Here is a 22,400-nt window from a genome sequence, read left to right as displayed (position 1 = left end):
AATCACTAATTGAATTCAAAAATATTTGGTCATATCTATATCATCAACAACTAACTCCCACTAAGCAGCAAACTCAACATACATAAAACGCACACATGCAATATGTAAACGTCCATTAAAACATAATTAATGAGTTAAAATGTATAGCACTAATGTGGCCTTGACTCAGTAATATTCGCTATTCGCTTTTACCTTTACACGCTTGAACTACATAAGTGCACATTCAAGTTCGCCACCATCGACTAAGTAAATGTGATGCTGCTTCAAACAGCATCACAGATTTATTTATACACTATTATGGAATTTTCTACTAGATATAACTACTCTCATAATCTCTACAATATAACCCAAAACTAGCAAAGCTTGTATGTCTGTCCGTACGCAGTAAACTCTAAAATTACGAAACGGACTTACGGTTCTCACTAATGGGCGGTAAAATTCATGAGTTACAGATAATATGTATGTACTCTTAATTCACAAGTGTTTCGCGTAAACTTCATTTGACGGCCTCCGTGGCGCAGTGGTATGCGCAGTGGATTTACGAAACGGAGATCCTGGATTCGATCCCCAGCTGGGCAGATTGAGATTTTCTTAATTGGTCCAGGTCTGGCTGGTGGGAGGCTTCGGCTGTGGCTAGTTACCACCCTACCGGCAAAGACATACCGCCAAGCGATTTAGCGTTCCTGTACGATGTCGTGTAGAAATCGAAAGGAGTGTGGATTTTCATTCTCCTCCTAACAAGTTAGCCCGCTTCCATCTTAGATTGCATCATCACTTACCATCAGGTGAGATTGTAGTCAATGGCTAACTTGTCAAGAATAAAAAAAATGTGTATGGTTTTAGTTCCGATAACTGCTTTAATACAAATATTAAATATGGTATAACTCTGCTAGCAATGCTAATATAAAAATATATATACGTTATAATAAAGAAAAGCAGTCAATTGCAATGATTAAGTGGATTTGCACGGTCTAAGTTCTCACTCGTGTCTCCCCTCTGTGCTTTGTTAACGTTACCTAAGAACCCGAGTTAGTTACCTAAGTCCGTAAACCCTTATTTAACATAGTTCTGAACTTTACATCTCTCTTTATTTTAAGAAATGAAAGATGTGTAGGACTTGCAACTTACCATATATAATTTTAGTTATAGTAGGAATACGGCGAAAAAATACCTATAATAATGTATAAAGCCTATAGCACCCAGGGATAGTGTAGCTTCCCAACAGTGAAAGAGTTTTGACCAAATCGGTTCAGCAATTTCGGAGCCTATCAATGCAAACAAATAAATAATCAAATCTTTCCTATTTATAATATTAGTATATCTAGATAAGATATAATTTTGAATGTATCTTTAGTATGCTCTATATCTATACTAATATTATAAAGCTGAAGAGTTTGTTTGTTTGTTTTATTAAACGCGCTAATCTCGGGAACTACTGGTCCGATTTGAAAAACTCTTTCAGTGTTAGATAGCCCATTTATCGAGAAAGGCTATAGGCTACATTTTATCCCATATTCTTACGGGAACGGGAACCACGCGGGTGAAACCGCGCGGCGTCTACTAGTCATTTTATAAAAGCTAAAAGTCCGTCAGCCCATACCCTTACATTAGGTAAGTAAGGTAGTCAACTACGGAGTTTAAATCATGGTGGATACGGAAGTTATGATTAACAGGCTCCAAGGGTCAATCATCCGAGTACAAAGCGTAATCTATACTATTATTATATACTAGCTGATACCCGCGACTTTGTCCGCGTAAAATTAAATTTTCCATAAATCTTGTACATTCCAAATTTCAGCCAAATCCATTCAGTAGATTTTGCGTGGAACTGTAACAAATATTCATACCTTCCATAACAAACATCATAACCATCAGTTTTTCACAAATCTTGCAAATACTATGGATTTTTTGGACATAAAACGTGGCCTATGTGTTAATTCAGGCTATAGTATATCTTCTTTTTTAAATTTCTGCCAAATCGGTTCAGTAGTTGCGACGTTAAACAGTAGGTAACAAACATCCATACTATATACATACCATACTACCAAAGTCCATAAAATTCATAGTTATCTACCGTACTTATCAACTTAATTTTAGTCTTTATAAAATAACAAAGATCTGGCAGTCGCAGACTCTCGGTCTATTATGAAAACCTATAATACGCGAAGTCGCGGGCGCTTGCTAGCAATATGTAATTATTTGAAATGATCGTATAATGGAACACATTTCGTGGCCTCGTGTTACGTGAATTAGGTACTACAAGTATTAAAGTCACTGGAACAAGTTACGTAAGAGGAGTTTATATTTATATTCTAGAAGATGCAACTGCAAATTTTATCACGATGTTCATTGTGATAAAAATATTCTGAGAAAAAGATGTTTTATCTCTCTGATATACGTAGGTACGTGTGGTATTCCTTGTAAGGCCCAAAATCGATTCGCCAGGGCCAGTTTTGTAAATTATAATGTCTCCGTTGACCCTGACCCAATCTACTGCTACGTGTAGGTATCAGGCGAGTCACTGGCCTAATACAAGTAGAGACGATTTATCGCTAACATTTTTCAGCATCTCGTTATGATGGTTTCTGCGTAAAATACTCATTAGAGGCGTGGCTTTAATAAACTGCTAACATCCTTCTAAGATAGAGCGCCAGTCTAAGATAGTATCTTCACAAGTGAGTTAACAGTTAAGCGCAATCTAGTCATCGAATATTAAATCGGGGAAGAGCGAGTCGGACTCGCGCAGGTAAGGTTCCGTAACATTATCTTTAATAACGGCAAATAAATCATGTCTGTTGTACGGGAGACCATTTAATAATTTATTTTATTCTGTTTATAGTATTACATATTATAACAGCAATTGAAATGTCTGTGAAAATTTCAACTGTCTAACTATCACGGTTCACGAGATAAAAGGACAGCGGAGTTTTAGTAATAGGGTTCCGTTTTACCGTCTTGTGCATGGATCCCTAAAAATGAAATAGTTAAGATGACGAAATAACGAGAGTGCCCCACATGGGCTTACGTACAGACCTACGAGGCTAACGTAACCTGCGACCCGGCGCTCTCCATTGCGTTGTCGACAATGTACTTATATAACCGCAATGTAACAAACAAATCGTCGATTTACATAATACTAGTTGGTTCACAATTATTATTGTTCACGCCCACGACGTCTTATAAAACCTATTTAGCATTATAATAATCATTTGCTAATTCCTTTGTCTTTACTCCCACTAATCTGTCCTACTAATACATATGTATAACACTACGAGTATCATATTATAAAGGCGAAAGTTTGTGTCAAAATGTGTAAGTGTGCATGTTAGTACCTCCTTTGCGCTGCGCTGCGGCTACTGAAGTCATTTGGCAGAAATTTGGAATTAAAATAGATTTTACTATGGATTAACATATAGGATACTTTTCATCCCGGGAAAAATCCATGGTGATCGCGGGATTTTTGAATAACTGAATTTCACGCAAAGTAGCGGCAAGTTTTGCATGGATGTTTATTAATTTTTCACGCATAAACTACTGAATTTGGAATGTAGATACATTACACCATGAATTAATACATAGGATTGTTTTATCCCGGAAAAATTGATTGTTTTCCCCTGATTTGTAAAAAAGTAAATTCCACACGGACGAAGTATCCTCTAGTACTAACAGAGTACTACTACAATCGAATGTATTTTCGCGCTCAACTTTGTAATCAGGTACTGCGGTTTTCAAATTCAGATTATCAAACTCTGGAACAACGTGTTGGCTTTGTTTAATTTAGATCGGATGTGGATGTACCTAAGGAAAAAAAGTATCCGAAAGAACAGAACTCCATAAGACGATAGACAAATTTAAGTTAAACTATCATCAACATAGTGGACCATATCAAATATAGGTCAGCTTATATAGGCTTGTAAAATGAAAAATAATGATACGAAAACATTCCACGCGCACAAATTCGCAGGCGTTTGCTATTTTACAAACAATGACAGCGGACGACATTCAACACCATTGAAATTGATGATTGTGTAGTTAAGTTGACCTAAATATTGAATTGCCTTGATATTCCGATGGTTCGATATGTGGCTTAGAATTAAGGCGGAATTACATTTGTCCGACGTGTCATGTCGTGACGCATCAGCCCCAGCATTCTGTAAAGTTACAGCGATGTGACATCGCTGTAACTTTACAGAACGACGCTCATCTCCATGGCAACTACGTTGTTAGTGACATTTTATTTTTGCGATCCAAAGTTAAAATTTCAACAAAGTTTATTTTAGGCGAACATTACATCGACGAGTTTAAAATAGCGGAATCACACCCCAGAACAGAATCGGTATCATACATTTTATATGGCAACGTTCACACTTACGTGTTGTGACATGTCGTGATGGCTTCGGATGTGCCGCATACAAAATGTATGAAACTGATTGTTGTGATGCGTCACAACACGACACGTCAGACAAATGTAAATCTGGCTTTATAAGGTTCACAAGTCTCATAATCGTTGAAATAATAATCAACTATGCATACCAAAAGCTAGGGTACTTGACTCAAATTTAATACAAATAATATTAATTTCGTGTTTAATTTAAAAAGCCATGTGTTTTTCCAAGCGTCTAAAACGCTGTCGTCCATTTTGGAATGTGAAAATGTTACGTGATGTACTAAACGTCAAACCAATTGTTAGCTAATATTTTTGTCAAACGCTCCGTTTGTAGATGTGTTAAAGTGACGTCATGAAGCAGTTGAAATATAGACCATCATGGCCGACAGGCGGCTTATTTTCGTATGGTCAAAAAAATATTTTAAAAATTTATTTTTTCTTGTAGTCACGTCTAAAAAAATTATGATCATTTCAACGATAATAAACAATTAAAGACCATTTAAAAAAAGTGTCAACTAGCCTATTGCAATGAATGATAAAATTGTAACTAGGTACATACGTGTACATAACAAACACATAATAAATTACATATGACCAAATCCGAGCGACATTTATTATCACAACATTACATAAACAGTTTCATGATAATATACTATTTTGTAACATGGATTTTTACATTAGTTATAGCGCGCGTTTTTGCATACGAAATACTTAGGTACTTACGAGTAAGTATATACGATTGATTACAAAGTATAATGGGATAGGAACACACATCTAAATTAATTTTTGCCAGATACTTCAACTGTAAGAATCACAGTATCCAAAAAACGAAATTATAGAAAACAAGGGCCTGATTTTAAATAAAACTACAAAGTATTAATTGTTCAAGCTAATTACGTTCAGTAGTGCAAATGAACAGATCATAAGCCAAATCAAATAAAATATGTCAAAGAGTAGAAGGTTTAGGTTAGGGAAGGTCAAGACTTAGGGCGCACGAGTAATAGAGGCGAATGGAGGAGATTGACATATTTTGCCGACTCCACTTAAGTGGTATAAGATAAGGGAGTACAAATGAACAGATGTCTGCAAAATCAAACATATTCTAAACAAAGTTATGGCCATAAATATAAACTCTCAAAATTAATATTACGTCACCATTACATTAACCGAGTATAAAACTAATGTAAATATTTTAAATTTGCTCACCTCCAATCAGCGAGATTTTATCACCGCACGCTCTAGCTGGTCCAAGTTCAATTTTTCTGCAACAAAGGTGAATGTTTTTAAGTAAACAATATAGAATTTAAAAACAATACATATTTGTTTGCAAGTTAAATGTTATATCTTTACCTCGGTAACTTAATGTATCTCATCATTTTCTCAATTATCTCCCGGACGACCGTGTTAACGAGCAATGACTTTGGGGCATCGGCACTGCAAGGACATACACCGTTATCTACGATGCATCTGAAAGATATATTTCTTAATTAAAATTTACAGGGAAGCGTAAGAATATACACAAACACAGGAAGAAGTATTTTTGAATGCGCAAATTTTTACATAAACGAAATTTAATAGACACGTATTTTTTTCTTTTATTTATTAACAAATAAATCCAAAATTATTTACTTTAAGGCGGATTTTTAGGGTCACCCTATTACCTAGATACATACATACATACACAGTATCACAGATGAAGTGTATGGTCAACGGCCACCGTGGACGGTTGCTTCCGAAGTCAGAAATTGAAAAAAAAAACATTAAAAGCACAGACAAATACTGTTACTAAAAATATACTCTATTAACGAAAAAGAAACCCCAGAATAAATTTGCGCAATACAAAAAGTATCTCCCTGTGTGTTATAACTGATTCCTTACCTCATACATCGCGTATGGCCACACTGCCCTGTGACCGGTAAAACAGGAACATATTGACAATCTAAACAACACAGCTCTGTGAGGTTAGGCGTCTTTAGATAGCGAGAAAGCTTGATTAAACTATTCGCTAATTTCTGAGCATGAGCTGTAGGCTTAGGAAGAGTAGGAACTTTTCGTGGTAGCGGCGATGAGATTGTGTCATCAAAATCTATTATTGACTTCGAATTATTCTGAGGCACACTGTGTTTCATACTTAATTCGAATTGATCCTTACAAGCATTGTCTGCTCGAATTAAAGGAGCTAACGGTAATTCTAGTTCAGGCTCTAATAAACGTTCATTCATTGTATTAGAATTGTCGTCAATTTGGTTAACGGGTGAACTAGTTTGACTATAGGATGACCTTAGCTCCAATCGAGACTGAGACAAAATTTCAAGGGGATGAGTTTGCGCCGAATCTGTTGATACTAAAAGACCCCGAGCTGGATTGTTCGGAAGTGCGCTATCCATTTCTATATCCTGTTGATCCTCAAATAAATAGCCACCCTGATTGCCGCCATTTCGTTTTGTTGCAACTCTGTACGAAGATTCTTCTTGAGTCCTAATTCGTGATACACTTTCCTGGTTAAAGTTTTGACTGTTGCAGTGATTTGTAGGTGTGTCTATACAAGTATTACAATTTGCCATTCTAAATGAGCGAACTCGTTGACTTCCACCACAAGTTCTTCTGCGGTGTCCTCTCAGTCGTTGCGATTGGATATTTGAACTCATACCGACCGGTATTCTACAAATTATTAGAGCCGCTGCAGGACTTGACAAAATCTGAAACAATAGTAATTTGCAGAGTTCTGAATGTGTTTTTTATGCAGTAGTGTCAGAGCTAATGAACACGTTCCAAACATGTCATTAGTGATTAATGACGTGGTAATAGTTAACGCATCACAGATGTTATGTGATACGTTAAATATTACCGCGTCACTAATCTGCGTAATTAACAAAGCAAAGTTGAAAAATATATAATAAAAGTACTGATTTTTAAAAATGCTACCACATGTTTGTGTAACTTTTAGACTAGCAACTTAACTTTTATGCATTTGAAGATAGTACAAATCTATATCTTCATTCGGGATCTAATTCTATCACAAGCTTTTCTAATTAAATAGATTTTGATGATAAATAGATTACAATTCAGTTAATTTATTTCTCATAATATTACCAACAACAAACTGAACTAGAGACACTTCAGACGCATTATGGTAAGCTCACATTAAAGATGCGGGCGGAAAAATGCCATCAGTGTATTTACCTTAGTTATAAATAGAACAGCCATTCACTCAAAATGTACTTATAAGAATGTAGGAGGGTTTTGCAATGACAAGAAGTGCGACGCGGTCCGCCTACATGTGCGTTAGTCTTATTGTACTGTATATAATATGAGTCAGCTAGCGATCGTAGAATGCTAGTGCACACTTTGTAAATAAACATCTGAACGAGGGGCACACGTCGGCCAAGAGCATCGACTCTGTCATTAACGGAGATAACGGTTTTGTACTCTTACAATGTCATATAGCTTGAATTATGTGAAAAAAAAATGTAATATAATATTTAACTGTCATATAATATATAACGCCACAATTTCTATACGGATCTGGACGTATCTAACACAAAAATAAATTATATTCGGAATCAGCACATAGGGTAATATCCCGAGATTCTAAAGCGATCTACCTGGTTGCACGGGGCACGGCTACTTAGCAGTACGTATAAAATAAATTCTTGTTTTAGGCAACACGTTACACGTCGCAATAAAATAAAAAGACAATAAGGTCATTGACAAAGATGACGGGGAGAGGAAGAGGTAATTGCGAAGTAGGTATATGGTGGGAGAATGCTCCAACACCTTTCAAGTTTCAACAGACTGTTTGCGATAAACTACAAAATACGTGTCAGCCTATTCAATAAAATAAGCTTAAACAACAAAGTACAAAAATAAGCTAAAAGACTAAAATGAATATAAATAAATACCTTTTGACCTTAAACGTGAATTCTTGCCAATATTTGTCCACGTTTAGGCAATATGATACCTACATCATACACTCTACCCAATAAACAGAGAGAAACTAAAAACGTACTAAAAATAGTCCCACGTTTTGAACGTCACGTAAGGGCAATGATTCTATATGACATTGAAATCGAATAATAGACGTACTATGTCACTATCTGAAAGTCGCGAGCATCGTTTTTAGATTTCAATGTTTGTTGGAGAAATTCACAAAGATAATATAATTTTTAAACGGTCGTCAACCTCCAACATCATCGATCAAATTCAAAGTCGTTGTTTTCGAATAAGCTTATAGATATATTATAGCTTATACTATATATCGTTCGTTATTTTATAAAAACTGAACACTACTCGTAAGTATGGCTACTATGGTGTTTGGACAATAGTAGCTTACGGGAGGTAGAAAAGACCATCTGCAACCGTCGAAATCTATACTAATCTATACTAATATTATAAAAGCGAAAGTAATTCTGTCTGTCTGTTACCTTTTCAAGGCTAAACGACTAAACCGATCAAGATGAATTTTGGTATAATCGTAAATGGGAATTTGGAGCAAAACAAAAGTTGAAAGTTTGTATGGAAAGTCCTTAAATTTTTAAAGTTACAGTTATAAAATTTTGTTTATAAATCATACAAAAAATACGAAATATAATGTGATTTAAGAATTTTGTAAGGGTTTGAAAATTTACATTGATTTCCACGCGGACGATGTCACGGGCGTCCGCTAGCATATAATAAAAAGTATCTTTTTTTTACATGTTCCCCTGTATAATTTTTTATGTCATGTCACCAGTTTTCAGATACTAAGCTTTAGGCAATCCTCCAGAAAACGATTAAGAATCAAATTTCAAGAGTTTTTAGCGAAGGGTTGCCACGAAAAAAGTGACTGACGGCTTGCAACATGGAGCCATATGGGTACTATGCCATGGAAAATATAAGTATAACAAAACTACGCTTTAGTTTACATGGACTCTATTTATTTACTTGGAAGGTTCAGGCTACCGTCACTTGACAACCTCACAAACTGCCACCCTGATTGCCGCCATTTCGTTTTGTTGCAACTCTATACGAAAATTCTTCTTGAGTCCTAATTTGTGACTTTACCTAGTTGTGAAAATAAGGACCATCGGTTAAATATAAAACTTACTGTGATTCACTAATTTTGATATTTGGTGGTACTGAAGTCGGTACTTTGACTCTATTATCAAAAATAAATGTAAAGGGTGACAAATAGGGCTAAGTTGGGGTGTATAGGATTAAATTTAGCGCCGATTTTCTCGCGGACGAAGCTGCGGGAAATTTAAAGTAAATAATAATTGAAGCAAGTTTTAGATTTATTTAACAGCGGGTCGCAGCCAGTCGAAGTTTTAGATACATCGGAGAAAATTGTAATATTTTGTCCTGACACACGAGAAGACTTTTATGACTTTTTCGGGAGTGGAATGTAGACATAATAAATTGAAAGACATTCTCGTAAAAGCCACACCTATTTTATCAAGTGCTCGAAGAGCTATAGCATAGCCATTCGTCAGAGTTATTTTTAAAAGTTCTAACATTTTAGTTGAACGACTACGTTGCGGACGAAGTGATTAATCGGGGATTATTTATGATTCCCGGAAAAAGACGTTACTCTTAGTAAGACGAAATGGGCTACATACTCATTATTATTAATAAACCGTACAACGCATTTGTAAATAATAATTATTCTCCTTTCCGGTGTAAGAGTGTACTCGTAGAGACATGTGTGACTCAAATTCTCAGAATGTACGAGTATATGAGTAATAGAAGAAGCTGGTCGTACGTATAGCGTACGAATTATCCTACTAATATTATAAGCGCGAAAGTTTGTATCGATGTTTGGATGTATATTTGTTTGGATGTTTGTCTGTCTACTCTTTAACGCCGCTACTACTGAAGCGATTTGGCTGAAATTTGGAATGCAAATAGATTTTACTCTGGATTAACACATAGGTTACTTTTTATCCCGAAAAAATCCATGGTTTCCCGAGATTTGCGAAAACTGATGATTTTGATGTTATGAATGTTTATTACTCTTTAACGCCTTGACTACTGAACCGAATTAGCTGAAATTTGGTATTACCGAGGGATTTGTGAAAAACTGAATTCCACTTGGACGAAGTCGCTGGCGTCCGCTAGTATATAATAATTCATATGGATTTAAATAAATTACGACTCCGTCCAAATTAAAATACACCAATTCGTCAGGTTACGTGTAAATAGTAACTTCGGCGAGTAATACGGTCGTTCAATTGAGACTCGAATCTAATTAGATGTACCTTTTGTACGTGCATGTCTATTACCTGTGCATGTCCAGTATACATATTATACCAGCAGACGGCTACAACTCCGGTTACGTAGAATTCTATATTTTTAGGGACGTATCGCAAAAAGAAAAAAAATTAAAAACTATAACCCGACTACGCAAAAAGGGCAGACCCCTTTTTACGTACTCGTAGGTAGGTACAAAAATGGTAGAGCCGTGGTCGCACCTATTTTATTTAAAATGGAGGTACTCCTGGCATAATCACAGTAGAGTTGATATATATAGTAGATGCGACCTCGACTCGACTACACCATTACCATTTTTGTACCTCTGCATTTCTCTATGTCTATCAAAAATATTTAGAGAGAGTTTACAACTGGACATTCAGAACCGCTTGAATGGTAAGAAGAAGAGATTACGTTATTAAGGACGATCTAAAGGAATCAACAGGCTCGTTGGTTTGGGTCTTTAATACCCACAGTCGTTATCAGGCCATATACGCTTGACATTTGAACGGAAACATGTCAACAGTCTCCATACTAATATTATAAATGCAAAAGTAAGTCAGCCTGGCTTTCTGTCACAATTTACGGTTAAGGCTAAACTGTTGAAACGATTAGGATAAAATTTGGTGTATAGATAAATTGGAATTTAAAGTACAACGTGGACTTTTTATCCCAGAAATATCTATGGTTACTGAGACTAAGACAAAACCGATTGGGGCAATCTAACGTCTTCCAAGCCCGACGTCTAAAGTGAGATCAAATTCTACAGTATTCAAATATGCATACGCAAGGTAATTCAAGAGCCTTTTAACAATTTTGCGCATAATCTCAATAGTACAAGATCGCAAATACAAACTACTTTTGTTTCATATTATATATTACATGATTTTTTTTTTGTGATAAAGATTCGTGATAAAACTATTTATTAACCATCGGTAATTAAGGTTATTTAGGTTGTTGAAAAAATTTCAGTAGTTGCGAGTATGCAAGTAGTATGTGTAACCGCCACATACCTTTCAAGTTGGTATAACGTCACACATACTTACGATTAACTAAGCACTACGTAATAATGAACTTGGCCTAGTGCACGGGCCGGTTGTGAGACTGTGAAATTGACGCAACATAATGTTAATTATACTGTTATAACCGTTCTGTGTTTGAAACATTTATCGCGGGTAATTTTATAATTATATACCTGGGACTGCAGTATAAGAGTATCAGCATGGGAACAATAGATTGTATATGATATATACTAGCGGACGCTCTCGACTTAATGTAAAATCGATTTAAACTTTCAACTATCTCTACCCTACCCTACCCCTACCTTTTCTCGTGATAGATACCGAAAAATTGTTAATTATTATTAAACTTAAAGAGCTTGCTTTGACCTACAATTTTAATAGTTTATATTTCATTTTAGACAAAAATTATGACCTCTAATAAAAGTCGGCAAGTCCTTGTCTAATGTAAGTCGTTATGGTTCGTATTCGTATGACATTGTCGGTATTTTCGTTTTATTGCCTTGCTGTGTATCTGGAAATTTGCGAATAATATAGTCAACTCACCCTATTTTCTGCAGTGTCATCAGAAATAGTTGAGGAGACGTTTCCTTCTTCCGCCTGTTAACAAAAGAATTTGACAAAATTAAAATAAAGGATTATAAAAATTACGAGTCTCCTCTCAGAATTATAAGGGATTAGGCTAATAGTCTACCAAGCTAGCCCAATGCGGATTGGCAGACTTCACACACGTAGAAAATAAAGAAAATTCTCAGGTATGCAGGATTCCTCACGATGTTTTTACTTCAACGTTTGAGACACGTGATATTTAATTTCTTAAAATTCACTTATCTGAAAAGTAGGAGATGCATGCCGCGAATCGAATTCGGACCTACGCTTTCGGGCAGAAGGCAGAGGTCATATCCACTGGGCTATCATGGCTAGTTTATACTAATATTATAAAGAGGTAAAATTTGTGGTATTGTAGGGGGTAATCCCTGGTTGTTTACCACTAGAAAGCTACGTTATTTATGAGTGTCATAGGCTATATTTCACCCCCGTATTCTCACCGCAACAGAAACTCCGCGGATAAAACCACGGGGCGTCGGCCACTATCTAATATGTAGGTAAATGCGCTCCTCCGAATCCCCCGCACACCGCAATTTATTACTTGAGCCGTCGAACCCACGGCCACTGCCCTAATCGGTCGTCAAAAAAATTAGAAAAAGAAGAGGAAAGAATAGAACTGTAATCACACTGTGGTTAGGCTAACAATAACGCTATCTCAAAATAATAAGGCTAACTTGTTAATTAAAGTTTTAAAAACAAGGCGTGTTCCACTAGAAATTGTAGCCGTAGAAACCAGTGTTGCCGAGGGATCCCTCGGATCTAGAGCGTGTCAATACTAGGCAAACAGAGACAAACATTTCTTTTTACACAGTGGTACACACCATATGCTTTCGAACATAAGGAGCAATGTAGTTAAAATTTACAATGGAGTCACGTAAAGCGATTACTTGAATTTTGGAGGTCATATGCATGGTAACAATTGCATGCGTACACGCGACTTCTATGGAATAGGCGTGTAATAAATATGTTCTCTACAATATTTGTAATAAAAATAAATAGTAATGAAAAAATATATTATTACAAACAAAAAAAAACCGACTGCTTAAGCGTAATAGAATGTATTCAATTGAATACATTCTATACTACAGCCTTTCTTGATAAATACTGTTTACCAACAAAGAAATTAGAAATGAAGGTAGTAAACGAATGTCATTTCATAAATTATTTATTTTAAACTAGCGGATGCCCGCGACTTCGTCCGCGTGAAACTCGACGTAAACTTTCAACTACCCCTACCCTACCCCTACTCTACCCCTACTCTACCCCTACCCTACCCGTACCCCTACCCTACCCCTACCCTACCCTACCCCTACCCTACCCCGTTTTCTAATTATTATTAATATGAACTTTATACAATAACAATAAAGCTCAAATTGACTACGTTTTAGTTAAAAAACATTTGTATGGGAAGAAGAAAAGGGCTTTTTTATGGTTTTTCCGGCAATTATTCGAATTTTTCTCGCTGTAAAAACCATCCTAGAACTTCAACGAACAATTAAAAAAAAAATTGACCAAATTGGTCCAGGCGTTTATGAGTTATGCGCTTACCAACGCATTTTGCGATTCATTTTTATATTATAGATTATGTATGTTTTGTTTATAAAATGTTACATAAAATATATTAACCTTATCTAATTGTTCTAAGCTAGTGATTAAAATTTATTTTCATTAATTTAAGACCAAGTTAATTATAATTATGTATTATTAGTTGTGTAATGATTAGTGATTTAAACCCTCATTTTTAATTTGTTTGTTGATAAACAGTACTCATCAAGAAAGGCTGTAGTATAGTTAGAACATGTTACTTTGATGGTCCCAATATAAGTGGTACGCTTTTTGATAATAATTTGTGTTAAAACAGTACCTATACGTGATGTGATAAATATATATTTTTGTAATGGTGTTTTCACGACTTTTCATTTGATACTCATATTGTTAGGGTAAGAAAAGAAAACATTTCCACTCCTCCACCTTTTTTTTCAATTACGGGCGCCATTTTGAAAATTTATATAGCTTATGTCACTACCACAACTGACGAACTCAATGACACCTCATAATTCAAAAACCATCAAACCGTATGGCCTGTAGAGTGTGCCAATGAAATAGACATACATACACATAAAAACACACATACACATTACCCGTTTTCTGTCGCACTCGGGCAAAACCCATACTAGATAAGATATTTGCAAAAAAACGATTTTTGTGGTATTTGTCCTGAAATTTTAATAGACGCGGGCACCATTCTATAGGTAGGTTTTGAGACAACTTTTAGAATGCCAAAATACAAGTTTAAGCTGGGTATCTCAAATTGCGAGACTCTTACCTAATTGTGACTAAAATGTCTGGATCACCTGTGGGGCTAAGTTTAGTCCAATATGAACCACGGCACACTAACGAACGCGCGCGTTAAGTCATCGTCTGGCTTGTGCATTGCTCTACACCGAACGGTTCTTACGCAAAATGAGGCAAGCGGGGGGCTTACATAATGCGACCTACTGGCACAGTGACTCTGTAAGTGCATGAGCTTGCACCGACTGTAATCTATTTCTTCTAACGCCAATAACAAAATCGGTGAAATGAATCTATTATATCTATATATATACAAATGAATTGCTGTTCGTTAGTCTCGCTAAAACTCGAGAACGGCTGAACGGATTTATCTCATCTTGGTCTTGAAATGTTCGTGGAGCTATAGGGAAGGTTTAAAAGGTGAGAAAAAATCAAATAATTTCCGGGAAAACCCTAAAAACTGCCCTTTTCTATTTCCCATACAAACGTTTAAGAGTCAAGCGGTAGGGGTAGGGTAGGGGTAGAGTAGGGATAGAGAATAAGTGCACTTATGTCAAAACGAAGCTTAACCGGGTCCGCTAGTATACTTATAAAAAAACTGAAAATTCTTTACATTGAAGGTATTTTGAAAATTTTAGCTGGAGGTCATTACACGTATATAATAGACACTGAAGCCTATAATATATTTTTTGTTTGTCTGAATGTCCGTATTTTTGTAGAGCGGGCATCACGCTGAAACTGATTGAATTCAAATGATATTTGGCTTGATTTGAGACCATAATACATAGAAGGTTTGATACTTTTTGCCGCGAAAATAAGATCAGAAAGCGGTGAAACAGGGGTTAAAAATATGTATGGCAAGAACTTCATTTTTCAAGTTACGTGTATAAAAATTTGTACCAGAAAAATACTAAAAATAATGTCAATCAAGATTTTTCAAAATTCTGCATTTAAAAGGATTAAAAAGGGGGATGAAGTCTTTTTAATATAAATCGATCATGTTTTGAGTCATAGTTTTGTAAAATTATTAGTGAACTAATTATTATACCTATACTAGCTGCGCCCTGCAGTGTTACCCGCAGAAAATAATTATGTATTTATTTAGGATAAAAAGTAGCCTATGTGATGATCCACGTTATCAACTATCCCCATTCTGAATTTAATCTAATTCGGTTCAGTAGTCGCAGCGTGAAAGGGTAACAAACATTCTTACTATCATAAGTACATAACCATCAGTTTTTCGCAAATCTCGGAAAACTATGGATTTTTACGGGACAAAGAGTAGCTTATGTGTTAATCCAGGCCATTTTCATTTAAAATTTCAGCTAAATCGGTTTAGTAGTTGCGGCGTTAAAGAGTAGCAAACATCCAAACAAATTTTCGCGTTTATAATATTAGTAGGATAAAACATGCTAAAAAATAAATAGAAGGGGAGGGGAGAGATATAGAGATATATGCGATTGTATAAAATAAAAGTGGATAAAAATAAATTCTCATTTAGAAAACCATAAATTACGAGAAGTTATTCAGGTAAACTCCATTAGCATTTTAGGTAAAATAAAAAAAATATAAAACCAATTCACATTGTATATTGACTCACTTGTATGTAAATTTTAATTATTAAATTAGTGGGTAGGTGCTTGTACTTAGATTCGTTGGACATGAATTATATAATTATGACTCATAATACAATATTATTATATAATAGCTGTTGATTATTATTTTGATATTCTTTGGTTTCTAGATTATGGTTCTTGTATATATACATTGTTTAAGCATACCTTTTATTGGTTATACATAACTAGCCCGCGACTGTGTCTGCTTGAGAGATAGATGATTTAAGAAAAAATTTTTAAAACTGTAACTCTAAAAATTAAGAAATGTCCATACAAACTTTCAACCCCTATTTCACTCCCTTCTATTTTTTTTTTATTTTTATTTTAGGGTCAAATAGTAGCCTATGTTTTGCTCCAAGTTCTCATTTACCATTATACCAAAATTCATCCTGATCGGTTCAGCCATTTATCCATGAAAAGGTGACAGACAGACTTACTTTCGCATTTATAATATTAGTATAGATGTATGCTCTACTCAACATATTCAATAGGTAAGATTATTAACAAAGTGAGATATGTGAATAGTTAACTTAGATTTTTAGATAATGTCTCTACCAGACACACTTACTTATGAAAATGAAGTAGAATATTTCCAAAAGACATACCAGCAGAATAAATACATTTAACAATGAAAATACACCGGAATGGGGATGATGACTAGGTTTGAATATATTGATTTTTATGATACATTCGGGTAAATAGGGTCAATGTTAATTAATTTATACATAAAAAGCAAACATTGTCTGGATATTTGCAAAATAAATGAGATTATAAAATTTCAAAAACTACTAAATTTTTTTTATCGTAATTAGATGAAAATTCATACAGTTTTAGCTTCCTTACATTAAATGTGACATTTTTTAATATATGAACTATAAAGATAAACGCACAAATAACAAAGATATTAGTAATTTTGTTTGAACTCGCATACAAATCTAACGATCATTACATTGCCTATGACGTCATTTTTTCGAGCCATTTTGTATGGGGCGTTTTTCAGGGATCCGCGGCAGCGCCGCAATACTGACCCTTTAAATCCCTGTAGCTCCGAAAGTAACGATCGCAAATACCCTGTTCCTTTTACAAAATTGCTTTACTATTAGTATACTCTTAATTTATATACAATTTAAAAAACTGTCATCATCCCTAATTTGTGTTGTCAGACATTAGGCAAACAAGATAAATGTCAATTTGTTTGTCTGTTTTTTTCAACTATTGTAAAGTTCAGAATTTACAGATTTAAATAATTTTCAGATTTCATTTCCTTTTTCTCTTGTTGTTGATTCTGAGAGGCATAACCACACTAGGAGAATGTAGACACTGGCCAAGATATTTTTGATAACTTTGAATAAATCCTGGATAACAGAAGACGCACCATCTCTTAGAGAACTGTTGTCGATACTAGAGCCATACTCTATGTCTACTGTTTACCAGTAAAAAGCTTCTGCTAAAAGTAAGATTTTAGAATGCATACATCAAATATTTCAACAGTTTTGTTATCTTTTTTCAGTTTTATTTTTATAAGATAAGTCAAATAACTTATGTTTAAAGGTCCCTAATATAAAGTTCACTTTTTTGTTTTTAAAGCCTCTACTATGCAACTGTCTCCATATTTAGTAGATATTACTGTAGGACATTACATTAAAAAAACATCGTGAGGAAACCTGAATACCAGAGAATTTTCATAATTCTCTGTGTGAAGTCTACCAATCTGCATTGGGCCAGCGTGGTGGACTATTGGCCTAACTCCTCTCATTCTGAGAGGAGACTCAAGCTCAGCAATGAGGCAAATACGGGTTGATAATAATGATATTGGACAGAGAGCCTGCAATAGCCTGACATATCGCATTTTAGGAAAATTTAAAGTTTGCCAGCCCATGCTCTTACCATAGTTAATTACGGAAGCCAATTATGGAGTTTTATCTAAGTAAAAAGTGTTTTATTTTTAATAATTTCCCTTTCAAAAATTATCTATGAGAAATCTTGTGCTTAGCCACCTATCTGCCTAGTCACTTAGCTTTGTAGCAACTATTCGGAAAACAATTAATATGTTTTTTAAAGAGAAATTAAAGGCATCTACCAAAGAGCTTATTTTTCTTCAGTTGACACAAACCCTTTTTTTGTGTCAACTGAAATGGTCTGACCTTTGGAGACATGAATTTTATGATTGCCTGTAGAAAATATAAAAAAGTCAGTGTTTTATACTTGGGACAATAAAAGATCTCACTCAAGATGGTTAAAAAAATGTGCAGACAAGAGCAGCAGGCTTTCACCAGTCAAACTAAAAAACCGAAGTAGGCTTAAAAAGTAGCAAGTGTTTACACTAAAAATTAAAAAATATTTTTTTTAAATAGGTACTAAAAACTTTAAAAACTGAAAAGTATGCAGGAAACTTAAAGGCGAAAAAAGAACATTACTTATAATATTTTCTACCATCAGTTTGAAGTTGACGCCAAGCCATGTTAATTAAAGTCATTTATAATAGAACCACGTGAAAGAACACTGTTCGAGGTACTGTAATTCTTTGGCATGCCTTGAATTAATACCGGCTTAGCACCACCATCAAACTGATCAGTAGGTAAATAATATTATAATGCTACTTTTCGATTTTTAGTTAATTGGCTATGTTTGTGATTTTGAAGTCTTATTGTATTTTATAAAAAATATTTATAATAATCAGGTATTTATAAAACTTATAATCGAATGCAATTTAAATATCAGAAATATTTGATTAATTATTACATATACTATTACATAAAATGTTTAAGTAACGTAAGTTTAATACATAAAGAGCAGAGCAAGAGCGATGCACAATTGAAATAATATTTACATATGAAATAAATACAAAGAAAATAGTTTGCTTTAATTTCATATTGGTTTAAGTTTTTTTTAATTCTAGTCATGGCCAAAAGACAGATTATGCTCAGGCAAGATAACTTATTTACGACTCCTTATATAATTGCTTACTTACGTAACAAAAGCAAGGTAAGGATATCAGTTTTTCATATTACAAGTTGCTGCCACAATAAAGTTACATAACAAAACTATCAGAAATATTATTACACCATTACTAATCACAAAATGTAGCTGCGTTACCGGCTTTTTAGCTAAAATAATATTATTAACAACTACTTTTAAATCGCTTACCTCACTTGAATAAGACGAGGACTCGGCATTCAGAGAAGGCGCCTGCCACATTATTAATTTAAATTTGTTAAAAAACGCGCCAACGTAATACAAACACAAACTAAATAATATTATAAACTTGTGAAAGCAATACCCGATACTACTTTCCGCCACGTGCCGCGTTCAATTGATAAAATTCAAAATTGATATATTTGAATTCAGTGTAGCCATGTACAAAATCAGGAAGACGGTGGTGCCATTTAAAAAAAACTTAGAAATTTGCTTGCACAGCACAATGAACGTTTACGTTTACTCGTTTACTATTTACATTGGACAACACAATTAAAATCTACTGTTTTTTATTTATTAAAAACGCTTAACGTTTGACATTTTATATCTGTGATCGTAAGTTGATAGCATTGCTTTTTATTTACGGTTACCGAGACTTCAGTACAAAGACTTTAGACATAGGATATATATGCATGTGTTGGTTGCGAAAATAAATTAGTAGGTACAGAAATCAGACAGTAAGCGTACAATAGTTTAATTTCATAGTCATTTGACCACCACCAAGGTTTTATTACCAAGGTATAGGTAATAATCTTGGGTTTAACCTCAAGTAACAATATTTTTTTATTGTATTCTCAAATTGGTTTCATAAATTATTTTAAAAGTAAGTAAGTAAGTGTACAGCGCTCGGCAAACATCTTGAAACAAAGACGGCCTATGGGGGAAAGTTCGCGCAGGCACACTTTATGACAATGGACAAGGTCGACTGATTTACCAAATGCAGGCGCGCGCGCGCTCCTTATTCCCCCGCGTTCCCTCCACCCCACCAAAGAGACCGACAAATCGACTATTGCGCATATCAATTGATTGATCAAGATGTTTGCCGAGAATTATACCTCGACGAAAAAAAATTAAAAGAAAAATCTCCATTAAAAATTGCCACTGTTTTAGTTCTAAAATATTCCATTTGCGGAAATAGTAGCGCTGCTACATCCAACATTTTCGTGTATGTATGTACATTCAGTTTTTCTCCTTGGGGTAGCTATATTCTTTGATTTGAGCTCAACAAATTTTACTGTCAATGTCAAGATGTCAAGCGTTTTCTTTATTTATCGTCTGTGTTTGTTATCTAATGTAAAAATAATAATTCACTTCTTCGGAATTAGGAATTTTCAATTTAGGAAATAGGAAATGGGAAATGCTGGGAAAATCTTACAAGAGTATATCTTTCAGTATCTCGAAGACTCGGAGCAAATATCTTATCTATTTAATTCGTCTGAGTTCAGTAAAAGCTTACATTAAGCAACATGTTTTTGAATGGCATAAAGTTAGTCACATTTGATGTTACAAACACTTTATTAAAATTTCGCATGCCTCCATACGATTACTATGCTTTTGTAGCACATAGTCATGGTTTTAAAGGTACAGGTATTGATATTAAAAACCGATTACTCAGCAGTTATAAAGATTTAACAAAACAACATCCTAATTTTGGCAGAGATAGTATCACTTGGAAACGGTGGTGGAGTCGCGTCATTGAAATGACCTTTCATGGACATTTGCCGACTAATGCCAAAGTTGATGTAATCTCGGAAAAACTAATTGAAGATTTTAAAACTTCGTCTTGTTGGGAAGTAGCCGAAGGTGGTGTAGAGTTGATCAGATTGCTTAAGAGTTTAGGAATAGTTGTAGGAGTAATATCAAATATTGATCCTCGATTACATGATATACTTACTAATTTGTGCATTGATGGTTGCTTTGAATTTGTGTTAACCTCTTACGAGGTAGGTGTCTGTAAACCTGATAAAATGATTTTTGAATGTGCACAGGCTAAGTATGGAAAAAGTATATCCTCTAGCCAATGTCTTCATATTGGAGATGATTTAGAAAAGGATTACAATGGTGCAAAAGCAGCAGGGTGGCATGCTCTGCTGATCACAGACAAAGTAAAGTCTCATTCTGTAAACACATACTCTAATCTTAAGGAATTACATGAAGCAATAGAAAATAAAACACTACAGCTATTGTAAAGTTATGCTTACAGTGAAAACAAGACATATAAGTTTTTATTAAAAGATGAATACTGAAGGCAGTAATCTTATATACAAACTGTTGTGGAGAAGTCTCTCTGGAAGCCAGGGAGGATCAATAGTTGCATGGGTTATGGATTTATATAATAAAAAGGAATTGGTATAGAGAATTAAAATCATTAATCAATATATGAGGTGGTGTGTATTTCTATAAATAGATAATATTTTTTTAAAATTATATTGTTAATTTTAAAAGATCTGCTGGATACTGGAGTTGGTTCAGTACTACCGACTATGATATTTGGAAGTCTTTTCATGACATCTATATAATGCAATGGCGGCCTGCTAAGCTTCTGGAGTGAGCTCGGCTGAATGGAGTGAATCCAGCGGGAACCTACACCGAGGGACCCACGTACAACGGCCAATCACTTGGCCAAGTGTGGAAACAGCCCAGAAGAAAGAAGAAGAAGAAGATGCAGTGGATTTCTATTGACTGAAGATTATCATGTTGATTGTATATGTATAGATAGTGAGTTTGTATTTAGGTTAATCAAATCAATCATACTATACATACCTGTTTACATCCTAAATGTTTGACAATTAGGTTACCTAAGTAACCTAATCTTACAAACTGTTACAAACTGTTAGTAGAAGGATAGTAATTAATATAAATTGTTTCCCTTTTTTATTAATAAAACCTTAAAACTCATTGTGGCCTAATTTGTCAGGTTGTGTTGTTTTGGTGTCACCAAGTTAATTTACTCTTTGCAGTTTGCACCAAGCTCTTACCTGTGGCATAGCAACATTGCTGTTTTTCAGATAGGTGCATAGATTTACGATTTGTTACAATGGTTAAGTGTAATATACAGGGTGTCACTTAATTAATGGATGAAACAAGTACTCTGTACCAACTCTTAAATCTATGGATGCAATACAAAAGGTACAATGCAATGTGTATAATTCTCGTATTATAAACAATGCCAATGTATGGAATACTTGAGTGTTTTGGCAGTGTATAATACATATATTAAGATTTCAAGATTTTGTATGTTCCACATGAATATAGGTATTGGATTGTACATAG

General features: G+C 34.6%; 2 protein-coding genes across 2 annotated transcripts in view; one reads left to right on the top strand and one right to left on the bottom strand.

The window, feature by feature from the left end:
• LOC112053469 (uncharacterized) overlaps positions 1 to 19,471 on the bottom strand; it is a gene marked incomplete in the record, with an annotated part of 37,713 nt that extends 18,242 nt beyond the window's left edge. The window contains 5 exon segments of the mRNA XM_052890656.1: positions 5,594 to 5,649; positions 5,738 to 5,854; positions 6,266 to 7,086; positions 12,181 to 12,234; positions 19,299 to 19,471. Of these exon segments, the coding sequence (XP_052746616.1) occupies positions 5,594 to 5,649; positions 5,738 to 5,854; positions 6,266 to 7,086; positions 12,181 to 12,234; positions 19,299 to 19,349 (1,099 nt within the window).
• Positions 19,472 to 20,389: 918 nt separating this feature from the next.
• On the top strand, positions 20,390 to 22,025 carry LOC112057835 (rhythmically expressed gene 2 protein-like). Its single transcript, XM_024098392.2, has one exon. The coding sequence runs from the start codon at positions 20,594 to 20,596 to the stop codon at positions 21,314 to 21,316; it is 723 nt and encodes a 240-aa protein (XP_023954160.2). The 5' UTR covers positions 20,390 to 20,593; the 3' UTR covers positions 21,317 to 22,025.
• Positions 22,026 to 22,400: the final 375 nt, after the last annotated feature.

The sequence above is a fragment of the Bicyclus anynana genome, chromosome Z (genome assembly GCF_947172395.1).
Source record: "Bicyclus anynana chromosome Z, ilBicAnyn1.1, whole genome shotgun sequence".
Classification (NCBI taxonomy): domain Eukaryota; kingdom Metazoa; phylum Arthropoda; class Insecta; order Lepidoptera; family Nymphalidae; genus Bicyclus; species Bicyclus anynana.
The sequence above is the reverse complement of the archived record's forward strand: the minus strand, read 5'-3'. Positions and strand labels throughout refer to the sequence as shown.

Coding starts and splice junctions, on each gene's coding strand:
- LOC112057835 (XM_024098392.2), top strand. CDS start 20,594: ATGTTTTTGAATGGCATAAAGTTAGTCACATTTGATGTTACAAACACT.